The sequence below is a fragment of the Saccostrea cucullata genome, unplaced genomic scaffold (assembly GCF_032062105.1).
Source record: "Saccostrea cucullata isolate Sc308-1 unplaced genomic scaffold, CSIRO_AGI_Scuc_v1 ctg427, whole genome shotgun sequence".
Taxonomy (NCBI): Eukaryota; Metazoa; Mollusca; class Bivalvia; order Ostreida; family Ostreidae; genus Saccostrea; species Saccostrea cuccullata.
Genome location: NW_026927029.1, coordinates 177,988 through 203,515, shown reverse-complemented (window position 1 = coordinate 203,515; position 25,528 = coordinate 177,988). Strand labels below are relative to the sequence as shown.

At 33.2% G+C, this 25,528-nt stretch overlaps 1 protein-coding gene across 8 annotated transcripts; it reads left to right on the top strand.

The window, feature by feature from the left end:
• Positions 1–556: 556 nt before the first annotated feature.
• Positions 557–19,331, top strand: LOC134273311 (stathmin-4-like). Of its 8 annotated transcripts, none has more exons than XM_062755507.1 (8): positions 557–637; positions 5,980–6,032; positions 15,304–15,423; positions 16,099–16,253; positions 17,306–17,497; positions 17,775–17,915; positions 18,085–18,225; positions 18,606–19,331. In XM_062755507.1, exons 2-8 carry the CDS (start codon positions 6,023–6,025, stop codon positions 18,681–18,683), a joined length of 837 nt encoding a protein of 278 aa, XP_062611491.1. In that variant the 5' UTR covers positions 557–637; positions 5,980–6,022; the 3' UTR covers positions 18,684–19,331. The 8 variants fall into 8 exon arrangements, with proteins under 8 accessions (XP_062611491.1, XP_062611497.1, XP_062611495.1 ...); XM_062755508.1 differs by lacking the exon at positions 557–637 and adding an exon at positions 3,183–3,339 and having other exon boundaries at positions 16,102–16,253; XM_062755506.1 differs by lacking the exon at positions 557–637 and adding an exon at positions 3,183–3,339.
• The last annotated feature ends 6,197 nt before the right edge of the window (positions 19,332–25,528 follow it).

Sequence of the window (25,528 nt, the reverse complement as noted above, 5' to 3'; positions counted from 1 at the left end):
CTTTAGACAACATACTGTAACATTTACAGAGATACAATGGAGAGCAAAGATTCTGAAGCAGACAAGACGTTTATTAAAAACATGAACTCTTTCAGTGGAAAGCTAGGGGATTTTAAATACATTTTTTCTTCTAGTTTCCATGCAGTAACTCTTGAAAGACCGAGCAGTATTTGGAAGATTGAACCAAAGATGGTTGAGTTTATTGGCGAATTATCGCAGAAGAGAACAAGTATGCCTATCCTGAAAGTCTGAAAAACTATCTGAGTAAATTAGGCCTGTCTGAGGACATTCGAACGGTGATCTAATTCATGCACAAGAATTCGACAGTGATAGACTGATACACATACTCTGAAAGGGGCATATCGTAAACAATTCATTTCTAGTTTTGACAAATAGGCTTTAACAAACCTAATCATTTACATACACAAAAGAAACATCACCAAATGTTGTCAATATTCAGCTGAAAGTTGGCGGGACCTGTTACACAAGAAGGGGGATTCCAATGTCCCAACCAATCAATGTTGAAATCGGAAAAGAATCAACCAATCATTTTTAATTTAAACGTCATTTCCTTTGCGTGAGAAGCGCGCGATCCGGTTGTAAACTGAGAGAAATAGAAGAAAAGAGTTTGAAAAAGGTGTGTTTATGTTCAGTTAGTGAATTGTTTTATTATTGAGAATTATTTCGCAAATATTAAGCTTCTGTTCCAGCTCACATGTGAAGTACCTCTAGCTAATATTTAAGAATGTTGGTGTATAGTTAACAAATGACAGGGGTAAAAATCTACCTCATAACATTGAAAGGTAGGCTATCAAAGGTATGGTTAAGTTTTGCTCATCTCTCTTCATTGGCAAACTTGTAAGGATCCGTAAATATATTTGTTGACATACATATTCTGTATTCAGTTTGTGATCTAATGAACATAATCAGGTAAGGATTTTAAATGTGCTCTGATTCCGAATTTTTTAAGCCACATCTTCATGTTTTACTTTTAAAATATTGTCAATCAAATTGTTTGCACATGATATTGTATTCTCTGTTGCTTGCAAGTAGAGAAAAATCCAGCACTACAAATGGAGGCCGTACACTGTAAGTGTGCACGAGTTTTCCCTAATTTATTTAGTACTGACATTTGCTTTCTTTGGCTTATAGCTGCAGAACTTATGATTTTATATATTTTTTCTTTGACCATGATGGTACAGATCCCATCAGGCGAGTAATTTGCAATTTACAGCACAAAATTTTCTGCATACTGACAGGGAGAATTTTTCCACTTGCCAATCGACTACTTTTCACTCCCCATTGTTTCTAACCAACCTCTGTATTTTATCCATCTTCCAACCTGACCTTTATGGCCATCTCTGCAGACCAATAATTTCAACTGATTTGAATTTTATGCCATATCCAATAAAAAAATTCAAAACAAGTAAGTTTTATTGGTTTGTAGAGACCATGCATATTCATAACAGATTGGGCAATGGATAAAATTATAGGTTGGTAAAAAAAATTAAATATGTCCATTAAGTATTTTTCATATGCATATATTATAATTCGTAAAATTCAAATACAGGATTTCCCAAAGACCCAGGGACCGGTGAACTTCCCCACTTATGTAAATGATGTTCTGATATTCCTCCTAAATTTTCCATTAGGGGAGGAATCCCAGATCCCCTTCTTTTTTAATTCCTAGGGATCTGAACATAGCCAGAGCTGGGTATGTCGATCATGAAATTACATCCTTCGACCATTATTGCAAACTGATGTTATGACGTTTTTTTTTTTGATGAATTTTTGTTATCCATTTTTTCAAAATGACGATAATTTTCCCAATTTGAACAGCCCTGGCCCCAGTCCCAAAAAGTGGTGTGAGAGCCCAGTGGCCAATGCACAAACACCCCCCTTTTTTTGGCTTGTCAGGTTCTTTTGAAGTAATAAAAAAACTTTCTTTTTTTTACACCTCCCCCCCCCCCCCCCCCCCTCCACACTTTCAATTTGTTTCCAACGCCAGTATGGTAAATACATTATCTGTTTATGATATGTATCTGCAATTTTGTGTGCTGCATTTTCTTTAGAGTAAGTTATCCAAACAGTCCTAGGAATTTGTGCCAAATCCCATATTATTGTCAGTAAGTGTCAAAGCAAACAAGATATAAAGACCTGATAAAAATCTGTAAGATTTTTATGCAGGATGGTAATGATCAAAAATCATACAGCACCAAGAGAGTAAAGGAATCTAGTCATGCTCGAGTGAGCGATTACTCATTGTCCTCTGTGAGTACAGGTAGAATGACTCACTCCTACATATTGATTCCCTCTTTATTTATCCTCAGAATTCTATTGATTTTAGAAACTCAGAGGAAATGGCAGGGAGGGAATTGTTTAATTCAATCTCTCCATTATCTTGACACTGTCATACAACGTAGTACATGTATCACGTTTCTCAGGTTGCAGATATGAAAGTTGAAGTATAGGTACAAGTTTAACTGTATAACAGATTTGTCTTTGAATTAAATCTGAGGGGTATACCAAAATGTGTATGTAGCATTGACCAGTATTTGAGCATTATACACATCAAAATGATTATCATATATTACTAATTGATATTCCAAATACTGTAAATAACTTCTTATCTGTGATAATAACCTCATTTTTGAAAAATAATGTAAAACTGTCTGATCACCAAAGCTTTATTCTTAAACATTACTAAAATTTTAAAAAGCAATTATTAATATTTTTTTTAATACTTATAAATACTTGAAAACCATCTCTCAGAAATAAAGTTTTACTAGAATATAGTGATCTAATGATAACAGTAAGCTACAAATTACTTTTATCTGTCAACTGCTTTGCAATCCTCTTTCAGTTAAAGGTCATCTTGCTTATATTGAAATGGAATATATTTTGTTCAAGTCATACTTCATCAGTTTCATTAGGTTTCAATAAATTGTTTTTGCCAAATATGTAGTAAGATGCAATGAAATGGTAAATTTCCATAATAAAATGGATCTCTGTGGAAAATCTGATCAAGACATCAATAACAATTCTCCCAATCCAGAACAAAATAGAACTATTGCATTTTTAGACGAAAAAAAAACTTCTAAGGAGATATTGGAAGTTTTGTGCAGCAGCAGGCGGTTGGGTAATGTATTCAGTATGACTAGGGTATGAGTCATCTAAGTCTGCAGTCCTGCACGGCAATCGGAAGCTCCGCATCGGAGAGAAGGAAAAAGTGTGTTTGTAGGCTAGGCTGTGCTGCAAGTCTGGATAGGATAGAGGATTGTTATATTCACACTGGGGATAGGTGTGTCTGTTACTTTCTCAGTATTAAAGCATGATCAGGTATGGAGATACTGTGAGGCTAACTTTCAAGACTTAGGTTTTGTAATTTTTGGATATATGATTTAATTCCAAGAATGGTTGAAGGAGTGTTCAAAATTAGAAAAACCTTAGCGGTAATATTTTTCAACTGAAATAGTATTCTTAAAATATACCTGTGAATTTCAGTTTGAAATTGTTAAAAAGTTGTTACCATATGATATATACAGTTTCTTAACATATGTGTGATTTTGGGATGTACATTTCTAAACATTTGTTGAGATGAGCTCTGTAATCTCTGATTACCTAATATGTTTATGCCCTGGCATGAATATTTGGCTGGGGCTTATAACATTTGTCTTGTCTGTCTTCCTTCCATCCTTCCATCTGTTCTTCCATAACATTTTGAAATTCGCTCATTTTCAAAAATAATTCAAGATATTTATATCAAACTTCTTACGGCTATACATATTGATGAGAACTTTTCAACTGCTTCAACATTTTTTTACCTTGACCTTTCCTTTGACCTTACCTTTCTTCAATTAGTGTTTAGAAACTTTTTAAAAATATTTCTATCAAACCATACATGCTGAAATATTACTAATAAAATGAAAACATTTCAACTAATTAAATTGTTTTTGAACTTGACCTTTCTTTTGACCATGACCTCTCTTCTTAAATTAGTGTTTAGCTAAGTTTCAAAGTAAACTATTCAAGAACTCACATGCTGTAAATACATGTATTGATGAGAGCTATTCACCTACATCATTATTTACCTTGATCTTTCCTTTGACTTTTTATCATCTTAATTGACTATATTATTATACCTCTACTGTAATTACTCTATATAAAATTAAATACCATAAAACTGTCTATTTCCCCGGAGAAGAGACTATTGCCCTCATCTGAAGACTACTCCCTGGAAAACCAGAGCTACTCCCTTGGACTACTCCCTCATGAATATTTATTAGTATTTTTAACCAATCAAAGTGTTCAGTGGGCGGAGCGTTCATGAAATCTCGAGTCTGTGACGTCATGTTATTAGCAATGTAACTAAGACGTCAAAACATTTCGACATGCAATGTCAAAATCATACTTGAATTCTAGCAAAATGAAAACAATGATTATTATTCGAAATTTCAGTGAAAATACTTTTCAAAAAATAATCTAATTGTTTTAGGACACGATACATTACTTATACAATGTGTTAAACCACATACATTTGTAATTATGCCTGTACAGAGTTTTTTTTAATGTCTGAATATCTGGTTAAAAAAAAAAAAATAATAAATCGCCCATGATTGTTTAGGTATAATAAAACAGTTTTTACAGGAAACTATTTCCTCCCTCGGGGAACCATAAATTTGCTATTTCCCTCGTACCCATTCCATCACTGTATACTATTTACAGAAACTAAAACTCTACTTTTAAGAAACTTTAGGAAATACGACTGTTACCCTAATTTGTCAATTAACAGAGGATGTTAATTTGTGGATGTGAGAAACTCATGAATTTTATGAAACTTAGCCATTACAAAATCTAATGATGTCACAGAAAAAATCTAACTTTTAATGCTGCATAACTTATAATGAAACAAAGTGGCCAAGTTTGTCAAAACCCTTTCAGGCTCATGTACATGTGAGAATTCCACTGTCACATGGGAATATCCAGTACGATGTGCAAGAATCAATTTAATTAGAGACAAATTATATATATATCCATTCAAAGATTAATTAATGAATCAAGTATAGGGAGGCTGTATCAAAAAAAAATATAAAATACATAAAATGTGTAAAATAAAGTTAAGATATTCATTTAAAGGAACCATTTGAGACACACCATACATAGTTCTGTGTAAATTTTAACCTAAAGCCAAAAGAAATACTCTTGTTTCCTGTCACCTGACCAAAAAAACTAGGGTAGGTAGGGAAAAATTGTATTTTGAAAAAAAAAAAATGTTTTAAAAAGTGAATGAATGCAGAACACATGACATGTAATAACAAGAAAACAGTATACTTGCAGTTTACAAAGCAAGTTTGTTAATAATTTATTAGATTTACTAAGTAAAAGTATTCTGTACACTTGTACATATGAGTGATGTATTTTATAGATTCTTTCAGTTTGAAATGAGAACAAAGTAGAAATTTCTGAGACAACACACTTGTTGATCTCAAAAATGCCTTATTACTGGTAATAGTCAATGTTAATCATATATCATATACTGTTTTAAAAGGTCACCCCAAGGTTTGTATTCAAACGCATCTAAGACTCATCTACGAAAACATTAAATATTTTTGGTTGACTTTAATATTTTTTGAAAAGAGGTAACCAAAAAAAAATGAAAACGAAAAAAAAAAATATTAAAAAAACCTAGGGTTAGAGGGTAAAATGGAGGGTAGGTTGGGTGACAGGAAACAATTTTTTTTTTTTGGCCTTAATAGTGAAATATGTGGTCATAATGAAGACTCAGTCTTGAAAGCAGAGTGATATAGTTAGTGATATTGCCCAGGTGCCTTTGTTTCCACCTGAAACAGTAATAGAGACAGCTTTGGATTTTATTCCAACCATCAATCTTAATACTTTGTACATGTAACATTTTATTTATGAAGTGCGTATTCTTGTAAATGATGGTTAAATTTATTTTTCTTTTTTATGTGTTTACAGGTGCAAAATTAACCAGTGCCTTTAGAATTAGAATTCATTCACAATGTCAACAGGTAAGATACTAAATCATACATTAATAATTATTGTTTTAATGGATACCAAGATGCTACTAACAATGTTTTACAAAAGTTTTATGGCATCTTGTTTTGTGAAGATGAATCGTACTGTTTTCAATGAAGGATACTAAAACGTATTACATTGTTAATTTTATATCATTATGGCAAATTGGGCTTTTCAGATTACATATAACATAATGTTCCTTTAACAAACATGCCAAAAGAGGAGGTTTGTATATTGGCCAGGATGCATTTTACAGAATATTATACATGTGTACAACACACCTATAAGCCATTGCAAGCATCCATTTTTAGCTAACCTTGATGAACCAGGAGATGATAATGGACCCAATCAGTACTCAATATTAACTTCTACACTTGTCAACCAACACAGTATTTGCACACACAAAAAAAATTAATAGAGTTGCATATCAAGATGCAAAAAGATAATACATGTGATACACACTTGTCAGTTATTTGTCCATCTGTCTTAAGACAATTGAACTTTGAAAATAGCCTTTGGAATTATTGATTATTCATGGAAAAATCATGTTTGTCCATCTGGATCCATAACTTGAATATCAAAATTATTGAGACAAAATAATGTTGGAAAAATGGGTTAATTCTTCCAAAAACAATCCCTAACCCGGATCATCAAGATAAACAAATACATTGTAAATGCCTATTTGCTCCATTCATAAATACGGCCAAGACTGGCCACTGTTTTAAATGCAGGTATACGCATGTAGGTCTACAATCAAAAAATAACTGCAACTAGTTAAATTATCATTAAACTTCAATATACTGTAAATTCAAATTGTTGAAATCATGAACAAGTTTAATTTGATGTTCAGAATACAGGTTTCACTTATCCACATGTTTATTTGTTAGGAAGAAAATGGTGATTCAGGTGAGCTTTGTGGCACATGGGCCTCATAATATCAAATGCTTAATACAATTCTAATACATATACTAGTCGACATTGATTAAGTTTGAAAAGAAGAAACTATTACAATGCATAAAACATGCAGTTTAACAACATCATATCTTTACTAAATTAATTAACCAAATGGAGCATGTATGATCAGTCTATTTCATAAATAGAGGATATTCAATGTTTTGTAGTTGAATATGGAATTTATTTCACGAGTGGGACAGAATTTTTGATATTTTCACGAGTGCGAAGCATGAGTGAAAATATCCAAAAATCCTGTCTCACGAGTGAAATAAATTCCATATTCAACTACAAAACATTGAATTTTCTGTTTATTACATTTTTTTAAAAAAATTCTTTGATTTTTCCTTTGCCTCTGTCTTTTATATAATAGTGTTGCATTATGCATGTACTATGCCTAAATAGTAGGCAGGGTTTGACACATGGTGCACGAGCCGGAGGCGAGTGCACTATGTGTCAAACCCTGCCTACTATTTAGGCATAGTACATGCATAATGCAACACTATTGTTATTATTATGCTGACTGTTGTTATTATTTATGCGGCAATCCATTTGATTTTTTTCCAGAAAATAATGGTTGTAACACAGCCCACTTGCAAAAACTCATTCAAAATCTTCATGCTAAAATTAGTTATACCCGCACTTTCGAAAGAAAGTTCGGGTATATTGTTGTTACTCATGTCCGTCCGTCCGTCCGTCCGTCCGTCCGTCCGTCCGTCTGTCACACTTTTCTTCCCTGAACTCCTCCTACATTTTTTACACTAGCTTAATCATCCTTTGGGAGATGGTTGGGGGTGTCATGTAGATGTGCAGTAAGGTTTCGGAATTTTGATTTTGCCCCGGGGGATCAAATGGGGGTCGAAAAATGACGTTTTTTTATACAAAAAGCCCCTTCTTCCCTGAACTCCTCCTACATTTTTCACAGTAGCTTAATCATCCTTTGGGAGATGGTTGGGGGTGTCATGTAGATGTGCAGTAAGGTTTCGGAATTTTGATTTTGCCCCGGGGGATCAAATGGGGGTCGAAAAATGACGTTTTTTATACAAAAAGCCCCTTCTTCCCTGAACTCCTCCTACATTTTTCACAGTAGCTTAATCATCCTTTGGGAGATGGTTGGGGGTGTCATGTAGATGTGCAGTAAGGTTTCGGAATTTTGATTTTGCCCCGGGGGATCAAATGGGGGTCGAAAAATGACGTTTTTTATACAAAAAGCCCCTTCTTCCTTGAACTCCTTCTACAATTTACTCAGCAGCCTAATCATCTTTTGAGAGATGGCTGGTGGTGTCATGTAGATGTGCAGTAAGGTTTCAGAATTTCGATTTTGCCCCGGGGGTTCAAATGGGGTCGAAAAATGACGTTTTTTATATAAAAAGCCCCTTCTTCCCTGAACTCCTCCTACATTTTTCACAGTAGCTTAATCATCCTTTGGGAGATGGTTTGGGGTGTCATGTAGATGTGCAGTAAGGTTTCGGAATTTTGATTTTGCCCAGGGGGGTCAAATGGGGGTCGAAAAATGACGTTTTTCATACAAAGAGCCCTGTTTTCCCTGAACTCCTCTTACATTTTACTCAGCAGCTTAATCATCTTTTGGGAGATGGTTGGTGGTGTCAGGTAGATGTGCAGTAAGGTTTCGGAATTTTGATGTTGCCCCGGGGGGTCAAATGGGGGTTGAAAAATAATGTTTTTCAAACAAAGAGCCCTGTTTTCCCTGAACTCCTCTTACATTTTACTCAGCAGCTTAATCATCTTTTGGGAGATGGTTGGTGGGGTCATGTAGATATGCAGTAAGGTTTTGGAATTTAGATTTTGCCCCGGGGGGTCAAATGTGGGTCGGAAAATGATGCTTTTTGTGCAAAAAGCCCTGTCTTACGTGAAGTCTTCCTTAATGTTATTCAGAAGCCTAATAATCTTTTAGGAGGGTTAAATATTTTGAAAATTATGTAAAACATCAACGTCAAGGGGTAACAAGATGTGTTTGTGAAATACTATGCGCCCGGCATCAACAAAGTACAAAAAGCTATATTTTTTGCATATAGGTCACAGTCAAGGTCATTGACCTTGGTGTTGTTTGTAAGAACTTAATTAGTGGGGTATGCATACTAAATATGAAGTTGTTATCTCCTATGGTTCAAAAGTTATGGCAAAAAGTAGAAAAAGCTATTTTTAGCATATAGGTCACCGTTAAGGTCACAAGGTCATTGACCTTCATGTCATTTGAAGGAACTTTATCAGTGCAGTATTCGAACCAAATATGAAGTCTCTATCTCCTATGGTTCAAAGGTTATGGCAAAAAGTGGAAAAAGCTATTTTTAGTATAAAGGTCACAGTCAAGGTCACATGATCATTGAGATGTGTTTAGGGTTGAATTATCTAGAATTGTTAAAGTTTCCAAGAACAGCTTATCTCTTTACATCCGGTGTTATTAAGCTATTTGCGCCAATTTTCAAACCACCAAGCAGGTCAGAAACAAAGGAACTGGTGAAGGGACATTCAAATTGTTATAGTATCATTCTATATGATCCCTGACTGGAAAAAGCAGCAATTAACATTATTAAAAGATGGATCTGGATACAGAAGAGGTATTTAATGCATGTCATGAAGTAATTAACCTTCTGTGAATGTGGATGCATATGCTTTTTACTAGCTTTGGATTTTTATTCATTTTCAGATTGACCTATAATTCCTATCCTAGTTTAGATCAGTTATGCATTGGATTATGGGAAGTATACTTGAAAATAAGACAATAAAGATGTCTTTCAAATTAGTTGCAATGAGGTCAGAAACAAGGAAAAATTGCAGCTTTTTCCATGCCAGAGGAAGCAGGGAAATATTTAAATGTCGATCATCAGCTTGAAGAACATTTTTTGGTGAAAAATACTATGAAGATGTACACAACATGAAGGAGAATATGTGATAAGTACATGGACATTGACTTGGAATTGCATCTCGTAAACAAAAGGAAACATGTTGGATGTTGCACTTGCATTGGCTAAACTTGTGAATCCTGGAATTTAAATCCCCTGAAACAAGACTTGTTGAATATTTCAAAATGTGATTGTTTTAGGTGTTTTCAATTAAGACTTGTGGATTTGTAAAGGAAAATTCAAATCTACAGTGTTTTGGTGATGGATTTGTTCCCAGTGATTTGTTAGTAGTTTGTTAAAGTGGTTTGATAGTAGTTTGTTAGAGTGGTTTGATAGTAGTTTGTTAGAATGGTTTGATAGTAGTTTGTTAGAGTGGTTTGATAGTAGTTTGTTAGAGTGGTTTGATAGTAGTTTTTTAAGAGTGGTTTGATAATAGTTTGTTAGAGTATAGTTTGTTAGCTCATTTGCATGTGATTTGCTATACTATTAAACTACTTTCAAACCATAGTGGTTTGTTAGTAATTTGTTATAGTAGTTTGTTTGCCCTTTTTTTCCGTATGGGGATCTCTATCTCTTACGGTTCAAAAGTATTGGCCAAGGTTAAACTTGACAACAGACAAACAGACAAACAGATAAACAGACAAACAGACAGGACAAAAACAATATGCGCCCCTAAAAAATTGGGGCGCATAAAAAAAACATTGCATGCTGGGAAACACCTTGAATTCTTATGAGTAATTTATGTACATGTCAAATGTGAGAGTCATATCTCATCTCAATCAAAAGTTATAAGCAAATGCAACATTTTTGAAAAGTAGGTTAGGCTTGATCGCTTCAAGGTCAAGGTCACAGTGTAAAAATATTTGGAAAGGTCTTTATCACAGGTAATAATAAACATGCATTATGATATGAATGCCCTAACTTTTCTCTTTCAAAATGATGAATTTATAACAACTTAATTTTTTTGCAAGTTGGTCAAACTTCTAGGTCACATGTAAAAAAAAAACATGCCATTCTCACAGGTAAATATACTAATAATAATTTTAATATGAATGTCTCTTCTCATTCTGTAGATATGACCGTGATAACCAAGATTAAATTTTTTGAGACAGATGGACTGAGTCTGACATACAAATGTACATATTTCTATATGAATTGGGTAAAATTCGCCCAGTGGTTCTAGAGAAGTTAAAAATGTAAAAAGTTTTCAGACAAACAGATGGACAACACGTCACGACAGACATTATATGCTAAGGAAACAAAAAAAGCTCAAATGAGTGTTTTGAAAGGGTTACAATATGGTTGGAGTATTTGAAAAGCTGTTTTTTTTTCCTGCAGAGATATGCATGACCAACATATTTATGTTTTATATTTTCTTTGCAGTATTTGTTTGTTTGTTGTGAATACATCTTCCCTCATATGGAGACACCACCAAATAATAATGTAGATAAGATGTGTTTGTGAAACACTGATGTCCCAGTATGGAAGCCTATGGCGAAGGTTGAAGTTTCTCAAATATATGTCAAACTCAAAGGTCAAGGGTTCAAATTGTTAGTGTCAGAAGAAAGTCTATGTTAAATAAAGAAATCTCTAGTAATTCCTTTTCAAAAGTTAATTGCCAAGGTTAATTTTTTTTTAAGTGGTTCAAACTCTAGGGTCAAGGTCAAACATATTTCCTGTTGACAGTTCAAAATGAATACAATATGTCATGATAAGTATGAAAGCCCTAGCACCTACTGATCAAAAATTAGGCAGAGTTTAAAGTTTGGTATTTTTCTTGTAAAAATGTGTATCCCATGTCAAGCGATCAGAGGTAAAAATTAATGGTACCCAAATAAAAGGTCTTATTAAATTGTCACAAGAAATAAACCTATAAAATGTGGAAGCTATATGTATAGCCCATCCCACTTAAAACTTATGGGCAAGCTAGCTAGGATTTAATTTTTGCAGACATATAGACAGACATACTATAAACACAAGAAACAAAATATGTACATATGTATAATAATTAGTCAAATGGAAAAAAAAATATACTATTAAACTGGAATCACAAAATAGATTGTTATTTCAGGGACAGGAAGTGGGTAGGAAGATTGGAATCCCCCCCCCCCCCATCTTGCATTTGCTTTGTTATTTAAACAAGACTATATACTGTAGCAAGTAAAAAATGACTCTTGACATCCTCTCCCTATAAACTTAGAAAACATTGACCTCCCTATCATTGTTTTTTTATTTGTTTATTTGTTTTCATTTTTTTTCTCCTGCTTGTCACGAAATTCTGGGCTGGAATTTTTTGACTTAGATGTGAACCCCCCTCCCTACTCCCTAAAAAAATTCTGGATCCGCACCAGTATTGGCAGTAACTGAATGTCACATCGACAATGGGAGATAACTTCACAATATGAAATTCGTCTAGTGTGGCATGGGATGATCTTTGACCCTTTTTAAACTTTAACCTAATCATTGACTTCTACTTACCGACTCCCTGTGTCTCGTAAACTTCATGAAATATAAATCCAATTATAACACAAAATGAATTAATCCAATGCACACCAGACTGCAACCATGTGCCATTTTGGCGAACTTTCGTCGATTCCGTCACCTTATCAGATGAAGTGGGAATCGGCCGAGGTGTGCCAAATGGTGTTTAATCTATAAATATCATAATGGGTGACGCAACGTGATGTAATGTAGAAATTTACATGTTCACATGTATAGTACAAGAACAAATTTTAAATTAATTCATTACAAACGATATTAAATTTTAACAAACCTTTTCCATCTAGCCTATTCCAAAAAGTATGTGTTGTGTGATTGTGGCGTCGGGGGGGGGGGGGGGGGGGGGGTAGTAAATTTAAAAAGTCCTATTATTAGCAAAACATATATCAAAATTTAAGACGCGGATCCAGAATTTTTTTCCGGTGGGGGGGGGGGGGGGGGGGTCCACCTCAGTCAAAAAAAATCCTATCCCAGAAATTGACAATCAAAAAAAAACCTAAAGTAAATCTCACCCAAACGTCAAAAACCTATATCGTGGAGGTGGGTAAGGGGTAGTGGTGACTTCTATTGCCGCAAATGTTTAACTTTTCATACCTATTTTACACATATTCGTGTTTACCAGGGGGGGGGGGTCTGCATTTTCAAAGGGGGTCCATTATAACTTTTTCCTTGTTTTAGTGTATACATTTTTTATCCTTGTAAATTCCAAGGGGGGGGGGGGGGGGGCTGACCCCCCCTCCCCCCCTGACAGATCCGTGCATGAATTTACATCATTAATAAAATTCAGACTTGTATATAATGAATTAAGCATGTATAAAATAAATATAAGAGGTTCTGAGTTATAGGTCACAGGGTCTGAGAATTTCATAATCAATTTGATTAATACATGTAAATTATAGAATTATTTTAATTATTTCCTTTGAAAGCCGCCCAATATGTAGGAGCGTGTATTTAGAGGCAAACACCTTAGTGCGGGTATTACTGTCTCATGACAGCATCTAGTTGCTTAGTTATTTTGGTTACTAGTATTTTCTCTAAATAAGTCAGGATTTTCTGTCCCAAAGATACTCATCTTCATTTTCTGTTTTGTTAGTAAGACTGATTTGTTTACAGACGTGGATTCTCATTGATAATTTTCTTTTACATCCTTCAATCAAGCCCTATATAAAAAAGCGTTTTAATGACCCCATGATATCAATTCAACTAACGATCTGTATGTAATTAGTTTGAAACTTTGTTGTACACATTTATCTAAGATTCCTTAGAATAAATATAACTGTTTTCAAATAACATTTGTCTATTTTCTCCTTCTTCTGTCAATTGTATCAATTAAGTTTATATATTTAATAAAATTCATCCTAACAGTGATCGTCTCTGTGGCGTAATCGATAAAGCATCGGACTGGCAACCTCATGGTCGTGAGTTCGATTCCCGATGTGTACATTGAAGAATTTTATTCAGAAAAGAAGGCCGTGCACTATTTCGGCATAGTATGCTAACGCTATATAATTCCTTAGACCACTATGCGAGAATAGTAGGGTATGGGTTATATAGAGACAAACTGACAGGAAGCATAATAATTTGTAATACAGTCATAGGCTCGTGACGTCATAGTTGAGCGGTTGAGACGTCATAGCTAAGTGAGGTGAAAACACTGTAAACATGGATTTAGCAACACATTTTTGGTAATTTTGACAGTTTTATTCGCTGTCAGAATTGTTTATTTATTTCCATCTATCTTATATTAGGTCAAGGAAGATTTTTTTACAGCAATCTTCGTTATGGGAATGGAAATCGAGAGTTTTCCCGCACTCCTGATATTCGTCACACTGTGACAGGATATCATTTTGATATCCTTTCACACTGTGACAGGATATCATTTTTATTCAATGAATAAATTATAGTATTTCTTGGGTAAAAATGTAATAACTCCTGATAAACTACATTATTTACTCTAAATAACTGTTCAAAAATAAAATCTTTTGATTTTTTTACATCAAAAACTGGAATCAGACAGTGTATCAGTAGTACTAATACAATCAATGTTCACTTTCTGAAGTTTTAGCTGCAGGCAGACCTGTGCAGTATGTCTAGACCTTTTGTCTGGTATTGATTTCTGCCATTATTCTGTTGGAGAAAATATAACATGCTGCATTGTTTGAAGATAAGATTTTCTATTGGAACTATACAGATCATGCAGAATAATAATATATTTCTAGTAATTAGGTTCACAGAGCTTTATCAATTAATTGAGTTTAACATGTAAATGATTTTGTTTGGAAGAAGATTAAAAAACAAAAGTATTTTGCATAGGAAAGAAAAAAAATTAGATTGCTGTTTCCAATGACCATGAAATCTTGTTCCTTTTATGGAGAAAAAAAAAAGAGCGCAGTAATGTAACTTGTTGCTGATGTGAAGAGTTGAGTCTTGGAGGCCCCAGCTCTGAATTATTGATGAAGAGTTTAACGATTATGGCTGTATAGTTTTAAGTCTCGATTAGGAAGCAATCCACGAGGTACATTACCCATTAATGGCTTATTCTACAAGCAACAAGGAAAGATAGTCAAATTAATGATCGGGAGTAATTTTCTCATTTAGGTAATAGGTTGGAAACTTTTTTTTATTGAAAAGTCATGAAAAATTGACATTTAAACTTAGATGTACTGTGATTTTATCTTTTAAAAAAACAAAACATGAAAAAATTTAATAGTTCAATTAGTGATTGATTGCTAAATTGGTCTATGAAGCCTAAAAAAAAACCGTCTCCAAATAATTTGAAATAATTTAAAATACAGTTAAGTCAAACATTTCCTTTAAAATTGAACCAGAATTGGCCTTTTCAAAACATTGTGTACACATTGTCAACAAAATACATCAGCGGATTGAGTTGAATAGAGTCTATGATTGAATAATGATTGATTTCTTTCCTCCCTGCTGCCGGATTAATCAGCCTGTAACTGGTTAAGCATTTTCTTGTGCTTGAGGGGCACAGCCAATAATAAAAAGGCTATTCATCAGATTCATCCCAACCAGAAGTCATTTGATGCCGTGGTTGTCTGGAAAGGCAAAGGTGACAACGTTGTCAGTGGATGTTGTGTGTCAGTGTTGTATTCAATATGTTCATCACAATGCTTCAGCTTTTTATAGCTCTTGATTTATGCAGAACCAATGTATCTTTATAGTTATGATTTGCACCATTGTCATTTTATTTAGCCAGCAGTGTACATGTGGATGCAGTCAACCTTTCATTTCATTTGACATATGATATTTAATTGCTTTCTGTTTGCCTTGATTGAAGATGTTACTTTTAACCAAAACCATTCCCTATTGAATACCAATTAAAATCATTATTCATGATAAGATTTAAAATATTTTCATCCTGCATTATTTTTCATTGTCATTTTCCTTACAATATATATTCTGCTTTATAATAAGTTGCATTATTTAGATACCTATTTTCAATGATCTATGCATTTATGATACATGATCTATGCTCAATTTTTTTACTAAGTGTTTAGCCCTCATCATTTCAAATAAAGTTTTATAAAAGCAGTAAATTTAACAATAAATTATTATTTTACACAGAGACAGATCAAAAAAGCAAGCATATAAACAAAAGACGAAAATTTAGTTCATAAAGTTTTTGCATCTTTACAAACATATTTTGTCAAAGTATTGTTGAGAGTTTTACAATGATAGTTGTTCTTGTGTTTACCATTACATAGAATATATTTTGTTTTTATAGCAGGATTACAGAAGAGTACAGGTGGCGTGGCCTATGACTATATCCTGAAGCCAGCAGCTGATGCCGCCCCCAAAATCTCCTCCCCTCCCAAGGAGAAACCCCTTACACATGATGAAATCTTTGAAAAGCTTCAAAAGGCAGAGGCCAGAAGACAGGTATAAATGTTTAGGTGAATAATATTAATGAGAAAGAACCAATGGCATCGTTACTTTAAAATTTTTAATTGAGCTTGTACATGTATTACACCTCCTTCCCCTCCCCCTGTACTTGAGACAGCTGTTTTAATTCTTAAATACAAATGAAAGCAAATTTGTTCATCATTTTTAATTTGGTTTAGAGTGTAAATCAAGTTTTATTTACAATGAACATGGCATTTTTACATGTTAAAAAACCCTGATGTCTCATGCATTTTCTATGCTGAAATAGTTGTAAGATATTGCTGCTTCATGCATAGGAATATTTTTAGAGTACACTTCTAGTTTGGTGCAGTAAATGTATGATGTACAATATTATATTTAGGTTCAATGTGTTCAAAAGTTCATCTCAATGGCCATTTAGACTGTGACTGTAAAATCTGAATAATTGTCTATCCAGTATTAGCAGACATTGTTTTAAATATCCATTGGGCTCATCATGACTAAATGTCTATTGAAAATGACATACAGGAGTAATTTTCCTGCTAGTCTATTCATAATTGTGACATCATAAATTGATCTCTAATTTTCTTTTTATTCCTAATGCATAAATATGTCTTCCAAAATCATGAAAATCACCATTATTTTGCACTGTTTCCAAATATTGTAAATAAAGCCCAACCTCTGACCTAAGTATCACAAGTAAATATTAATAGAATAATTAACTTAAGTTTTGTGCACAGAATGTTTTATTTTTTGGATCACGGGTGGATCATATCAGAAAGCAAGTTGAATGAATACAAACATTAAATATTTTCTATAAAAATCTAGAACAATGCACTTTCATTGAGCCCTTTCTTCATTTTCTTAGATACGTGGACTTTTGAGAGAGTGTTCTTTATATGACAACAGGAGGTCTCCTCTTAACCTTATTACTTGAATTCGGACATATTTTGACATTAATGAAGCTTGTTTAAACAATATGGGAAAAAAATCTGATGTACATGTTCATTGGATACAAAGCTCTTGCTTGTTTTTCCATATATAAATTTCTTTTACAATTTCCTTTACAGTCCTTAGAAGCTCAGAAGCTAGAGTTTGTAGCAAAGGAAAAACAAAAAATGCAGGAGGCCTTGTTAAAATCCCAGAAAGAAGAGGAGGAGAAAGCAAAAGCTGCTCAGGCCAAACTCAGGAGGTCAATGGAGGTCACCAAAGAGAACCGAGAACAGCAAATACAGAGTCTGCAGGAGAAACTACGCGAACATGTAAGTAGCTGACTGAGAAAAGTAACATTGTCTGTTTGATTTAATTCTACCATTTTTGTTCATTTTGATTTGTGGTAAAATAATAAGAATATAAAGTGTTGTCCATTTGGTGTGATTGTGGTAGAAATGTAGTGGTACCATTGTATTGAGTTTATGTTCACACACCCAGTTAAGACTTGATATAATGATTATGAAAGACTTGATGAAGTAAAATCAATGTGATAGACACTACAGGTGTTTTGAAATGCTCCTCACTCCCAAATCTCTATCTCCTCAGCTGGCCAAAGTAAATGAAGTATGTAGAAATAGTGAGACTGAGAGCAAAGAACTAGAAGATAAACTCGCTCAAAAGTACGAGGCTTATGAAGAAAACCGCAAAAACCAGCTTCAGTCTATTGTCAAGCGCCTACAGGACCATGTAAGACATTTAAGGAAAATTTGTTTCCATTATATTTTCACTAACACTAAAGTGCTTAATCACACATCTTTACTCCTTTTACTGATAACAAATGACTTGGTGCAGAATTATTCTTGAGAAGGTAGAAAAAGTCTTTAACAGTATTGAATGATTTCATTGTATTCCCTAGGCAAAACATATTGAGGAAGTATGCAAGACTAGTGAGAATATGAGCAAGACCTCTGAGGAGAAAATTATCCAGAAATTGGAGAATGCCCTCAAGAACCGTGAAGAGCATTTTAAAGCACTGCAAGAAAGACTTAAAGATCATGTAAGGCTTAAAAACTAGTCTGAAATGAGTTTGTCATTTTTTCTTTACACTTTCTTTTTTCTTGATTTACATATACACATTCACATGTAGTACAAGGAAATTATTCAAATTAATAGTGTTTTTCCAAGTTGACTTATAAAAGACCATTAATGTGCCATTTATAAGTGCATGCATGCATGTATTCAATTGTGAAATATTTGATAATATAATTGATAAACTCATCTATATTTTAGCAACTAGGTGACAAAATGTGTAAAATAATTTTTTAAAGAATTATTTGGGAAAATATTTCTAAAGCAAATATACTCAGAAGTCAGGTCTAATGCTTTACTGTTCGAAATTTTAGTTAAGAAAATACTGATCATTTTGTCCTCTTTTAGGAGCGTAAAATTGAGGAGGTGAGAAAGAACAAGATGACCATGTCTGCCTGCTCTATGGAAGGAAGTGTGACCTGCTAGATCCACAATACACTCCAATCCAGCACCAGCTTTTCTGCCTAACCGACATCATTTACAAAATCACAAAGAAAACACAGATAGCTGTTAGAAAGAAAGACATTTCTTAATTCTAAATATTTTTGTTTCATTATCTGGTTAATGAATTCATTCGAAGGCACAGGTGTGAGTGCTCCGAAAAAATAGTAGTGCTAAGTATTTAAGAAAAGTTGCTTTGTTCCATGTTTTTGAAAACAAGTTTGGTGTTGCAGTTATCAGTCTTAACATTGAAAATTAATAATTTTAATACCAGGATTGTGGATTCATATGGACAGCTCTGCAATATGTATTGTAGAATTTGTTCCTCTTCCGCTTTCGCAAAATTGTTCCCGACTTTGAGCAGTTCAGTATGCACATGTCATGGTCATTGAGAAAACATTGCACCTTAAATTCTACCACTTAAACATATGCAGCAGCAATATGAATGAAAGTGAAATGTTTAAAGAATAGAGTGATCTATCAACCAATATTCTATGTAGTGATGTAATACATTTTTGTCCATAATTTAAGTGTCTTTGTCAAATTCAATTGGTACTGTTTTGCACTGTTAAAAATTTTTATGCTTGAAATAATTTTTACTAATTTAGATATATATATGATATATATATATATATATATATATATATATATATATATATATATGATATATATATATTCATGGCAATCATCAACTTAATAGCTTCCTAGTTTGTTTATGAAGGTGTGTTTAGCAAGTTTTCTAAATATGTAGATCTAAGTTATGCTTTTCAGAATGATGAATTTGTGTTTTTGAAGGTGTGTGTAAAATTCAAAAGAATGCTTCAAATCTTGTGCAGGTGTAAAGACATAGCTACCTTTGCATTGAAAATACACTACCAGTACAGTGAAAGTACACTGTGCACCTTGTAGCTAAGGAGGAATATAACTGTCTTTGAACTAATATAGAAATTAAAAGGTTATACCTTGTTCATATGGAGATTAGTTAGATTTAGTCGCTGTACCAATATATGTGTAATTGCGATCTCATTTTGAACACTGTGGAATTTAGTTTTAGCTTTTGTAATGTGGCTTGTATTAAATCAATAAAGCCTGAATGTACAGTTTTTTGAGGTCTTTCTGTTTCTTTTTTTTATCATTATTCAGAGACCAGAAGAGCTTATGCGATAGTTTTGCGTCCGGCGTCCGTCCGTCTGTCACACCTGGTCCGTCTGTCTGTAAACAATTTTCCAAAATGCTACTCCTCCTACAGTTTTGGTTTGATTTCATTATAACTTGGCACACAAGAAGACTACACTAAGATACATAATTCTGTGTATCGGTTTTTTATTTCGATGAACGGTGTTGCCGTGGTTACTAAAAATAGAAATTTCTGTGAAATTGTTTCAAAATGCTACTCCTCCTACAGTTTTGGTCTGATTTCAGTATTACTTGGCAAACAAGTAGAATACACTAAGATACATAATTCTGTGTATCGGTTTTTGATTTTGATGAAAGGTGTTGCCGTGGTTACTAAAAATAGAAATTTCTGTGAAATTCTTTCAAAATGCTACTCCTCCTACAGTTTTGGTTTGATTTCATTATAACTTGGCACACAAGTAGAATACACTAAGATACATAATTCTATTTATTGGTTTTTGATTTCGATGAACGATGTTGCCGTGGTTACTAAAAATTATTGTAAAATTGTTTAAAACGCTACTTTTACAGTTTTGGTCTGATTTCAGTATAACTTGGCAAACAAGTAGACTACACTAAGATACATAATTCTGTGTATCGGTTTTTGATTTTGATGAACGGTGTTGCCGTGGTTACTAAAAATAGAAATTTCTGTGAAATTGTTTCAAAATGCTACTCCTCCTACAGTTTTGGTTTGATTTCATTATAACTTGGCACACAAGTAGACTTCACTAAGATACATAAATCTGTGTATCGGTTTTTGATTTCGATGAACGGTGTTGCCTTGGTTACTAAAAATAGAAATTTCTGTGAAATTCTTTCAAAACGCTACTCCTCCTACAGTTTTGGTCTGATTTCAGTATAACTTGACACACAAGTAGACTGCACTAAGATACATAATTCTGTATATCGGTTTTTGATTTTGATGAACGGTGTTGCCTTGGTTACTAAAAATAGAAATTTCTGTGAAATTGTTTCAAAATGCTACTCCTCCTACAGTTTTGGTTTGATTTCATTATAACTTGGCACACAAGTAGACTACACTAAGATACATAATTCTGTATATCGGTTTTTGATTTCGATGAGCGGTGTTGCCGTGGTTACTAAAAATAGAAATTTCTGTGAAATTGTTTCAAAATGCTACTCCTCCTACAGTTTTGGTCTGATTTCAGTATTACTTGGCAAACAAGTAGAATACACTAAGATACATAATTCTGTGTATCGGTTTTTGATTTTGATGAACGGTGTTGCCGTGGTTACTAAAAATAGAAATTTCTGTGAAATTGTTTCAAAATGCTACTCCTCCTACAGTTTTGGTCTGATTTCAGTATAACTTGGCACACAAGTAGACTACACTAAGAACATAAAGAGACTTTATCAACAATCATTATTCTATTTTTTTTAGTTTCAAATCCCAGCTGCTTAAGTACTTTTCTCTTACTTTGCTATAAGTTCAAACCAGTAGAGCTTCAGTCTCGACAGAGACTTCTGGTTTATCATTATAATGAGATGGGGGGAAAGTTGCTCTGCTAGACACCTGAACCCAAGTTGTGAAAATTTCAACCAAATTAGAATGGATGTTTCTTGGAATGAACTCTACCAGACTTACTTTGGATGCTGGGTCTGATTTTCATTTTCAAGATCAGAGTCCAGCAGCCAGGGTAATGTTATTGGAGTATAGCTGTAAAGTTATATAGCATGTTATGATGAAATTTTAATGTGAAAACCCTACCTGTTCTTTTTTTTTTTCAAAGTTTATGGCCAATTTAAAGTAATGTTTAAAGTTTTGAAAAGTAAGTCAGACGTCAAGGTTACAGTCACTAGGTCAAAAATCATAGTGTATTTAGAAAGGTTTTGTCACAGGTAGTATTAATTAAGAAATAAACAACGTTATTCAGTGAACATGGCGTTATGAATAGCAAGTTGTCATATTCCATGATGCGCGCTAGCGCATCTTGGAAAATATGCCAGCAGAGCTATTGCTATTCATAATGCCATGTTCACTGAATAATCGTTGTCTATTACTTATATTTGCATTCTTTGATTTTTTTTTTCAAGAATATCAGAGGAAATCCTGATTTACATGAGGACGTAGCTTCTTGTCTTCAGTAAAGAAAAACATACGGCTTTAAAATCACTAAACCTGATTAATGCTCCTTTTCTCTAATAAATCACAAACAATTTATAAAGTATTTCCCTCTCAAACACAGTTATTTGGATACAAGCAGCGCCGTCATCACATTTTTGTTTTGATGCAGTTATGACGTCATCGATCAACGTTATTAAAAGCCTCTGACAAAAATCAATAATTTAACACTATGATGAAAAATGAGAATTTTTTTTATAATGATTATTACTTCAGAATGCTTTTTTATAAATTTTTTTAGTTTTTCTATTTATTTTTAATAGTGAAATCATTCTTGAAATAGAAATTTTCTCTTTCTGAATGTTCATACCCAAGTATGAAGAGTTATCGTTCTTTGTACAAATATGTATGATGCGAAAAAATAAAAATGTGGCAGTTCTCTATGATTTTAAAATATTTTATTACACAATTAAATACATTGACCAAAACTGAATTTTTTAAGATATAAATCAGCAATTTTAAATATTCTTAATTTCCTTTTTTTTCAAAGAATATTATTAAAAACTTATTTTTATTCCTCTTAGGAAACATATCATATATATAATTCTCAACACGTGACTCAAGTGTAGTAGAGATTGTTCTACACGAGTGTGCACTCATAGTAGTAGCAGTTGCGTCTATAGGCCTATGAACGCAGTTGAAGACAACACGGTCATAATGGGAGAGAGCAGTGGATATGCAAATATATACACTTATAATATGAAAACCTTATCTAAAAGTTATGACCAAGGCCAAAGTTTTTGAAAACGGGGTCAAACACCATAGTGTATTTACAGGTAATACACATGTGTAACATGAAAGTCATATCTTTTCTCATTCATAAGTTACGACAAAGGTTAATTTTTTAAGTTCGTCAAACTTGAAGGTCATGGGGTTAAAAAATAACTGTTTAGAAAGGCTTTGTTACAGGTAATACACATGTTTAATATGATAGCCCTACCTTTTCTCTTCCAAAAGTTATGGCGAATTTGAAGTAATGTTAATTTTTTTGAAAAGTAAGTCAAACGTCAAGGTCACCGGGTCATAGAGTATTTGAAAAGTTATGGTCACAGGCAATGCACATAATTATGAAAGTCCTATCCTCATTCAAAAGTTATGACCAAAGTTAGTCTTTTGAGACGGACGGACAGACGAATGGAATTTAATGTCCGCCGCTTTCACCAAACCAAAACATAATGTGAGATCACTAATACGAATAACATTCGTTGATATGAGCTTCGTAATTTTTGATTAACTATGTTTGTACAGTAATTAGGGAGGGGTGCCAAAAAAAAACAATATAAATAATTCAGATCTAATATTTGGCCTTTATATGCTGAAACCAGAATTTAATAGGGATGTCTCTAGATCAATAAAATGAAAAAAAACCTTAACAGCATAGACATGGAATCAGGTACTATGGAAGACAAAGCATTCTCTGTAGATCGATCACACCTGTCATGTTCATTTTGTCATAATCGGATAAAAGGAAAATCCATAGACAATGTGTATGGCACGCCAAATTCACAAAAATGAGCAAAACATAGTTTCACAGTCGATAAACTAGGTTAATCGGTTGTAAACTATAGTTTACGCACTGTAAACTATAGTTAACAACGTTAATCTATATTTTACATCTGTAAACCATAGTTAACGCGATAATCTATGTTTCACAACCGTAAACTATAATTAACACCGAAAACAATCATTTGCGATTGCAAAACATAGATTATCTGATAAATACAGTTTCACGATTTGTAAACTATGGTTTACAACTCTTAACTATAGTTAGCGATCGTAAATTATAGTTTACAGACGTGAATCTATGTTTATCAACAAAATCTATTGTTAATGTTTTATATAGTTTTACAATCGTTAACGGTTTGTAAACTATAGTTTACAGTCGATAAACCTAGTTTATCAATTGTGAAACTAGGTTTAGTTTTTTAGCTCACCTCAAATGATTGTTTTCAGCTTATGTTAACCCTTATAGTTTAAGGTTAAGTTTTGAAACAGTTTTCTTTTTGTACTTCTATGTCCTATATTGATTAGACATGCATGGAATATGCTTCTAATGTGTTTCATTGTACCAGTCAAAGTTTCAGATGCTGCAATTTCAGCAAAGGATTGACCAGGTTAATGTTTTTGGAGCAGGTTCACATTTTTGATGCAATTTTTGCAGTAGGTTTCATTTCCAAGGAACTATAAGCTATATGTTGACAAACTTGTAAACTATAGATACATCTAAGGATGTACACTACCAGACTTGCTTCAGATGCTGGATCTGACCTTCATTTTCAGGATGAGTGACAAGGTTAAAGTTTTTGGAGCAGGTTCATTCCAAATTAACTGTAAGCCCTATGTTGACCAAATTTGCATGGATGATACATTTAAGGATGTACACTACCAGATTTTGTGCTGAATCTGACCTACATTTTCACGTTGAGTAAACAAGTTTATGTTTTTGGTGCAGGTCTCATTTCCAAGTAACTATAGTTAAGATGTTGACCAAACTTGCATGGATGATACATCTAAGGATGTTAACTATATTTATGCTGAATCTGAGTACATTTTCTGGTTGAGCAGGTTAAAGTTTTTGGTGCAGGGTTCATTCCAAGTTACTATGAGCCGTAAAATGACTAAACTTGCATGGATGATACATCTTAGGATGCATACTAGCAGACTTGCTTCGGATGCTGAATCTGACCTACATTTTCTGTATGAAACAGGTTAAAGTTTTTGATAATTATAGGATTCATTTTCAAGTAACTATGAACTCTTTAATGACCAAACTTGCATAGATTATCGCGTTGCACTATGGCTTACAGATGTGAAATGACCTACATGTACATTTTTTTCTGGATGAGTAAGAGGTTAAATTTTTATGCAGGTTTCATTTCTAAAACTATTAGTCCTACAAACCGATAAACCTAGTTTATGATTGTGGCAATGATTTGAAAAAATTTTTTTGAAAAAAATTTTCAAAGTGCGTTAAAATTTAACAAAATCAACGTTAACGCGAAAATTTTGTTTCAAGTGCGTTAAATTACTTAACACGCACTTTGAAAAATTTTTTCAATGTGCGTTAAGAGTCGACTACATCAATATATTTTACCATGGACGCACTTAACGCACTTTGAAAAAAAATCATATGCATGTTTTAGTAATGGAAATATCTTATTTGTTATTTATCTTTCAAAAAACTAACCCTAACCCTAACCTCAAAAAAGAATTGATAATTTACAGAAGAGAAGAATACGGTTATATCCAACAAAATCTATCTTTCCAATACATAGGTTCGGTAACAAACAGATAAACTTAAATGGGTAAGCTGCATTTTCAATGCTTATACGATGTATATATCTATCCAAAATAAGTGGGGGACTTAGTTAAATATTCACCCGGTCTCGATGTTTATGCTATACTCAAAACATTCATATAATTATGTATTTACATAACTGGTATAACGTTGAAAACTTTCAATATTAAATGAGTTGATTAAAACAGATGAAAACTAGAAATTTTAAGT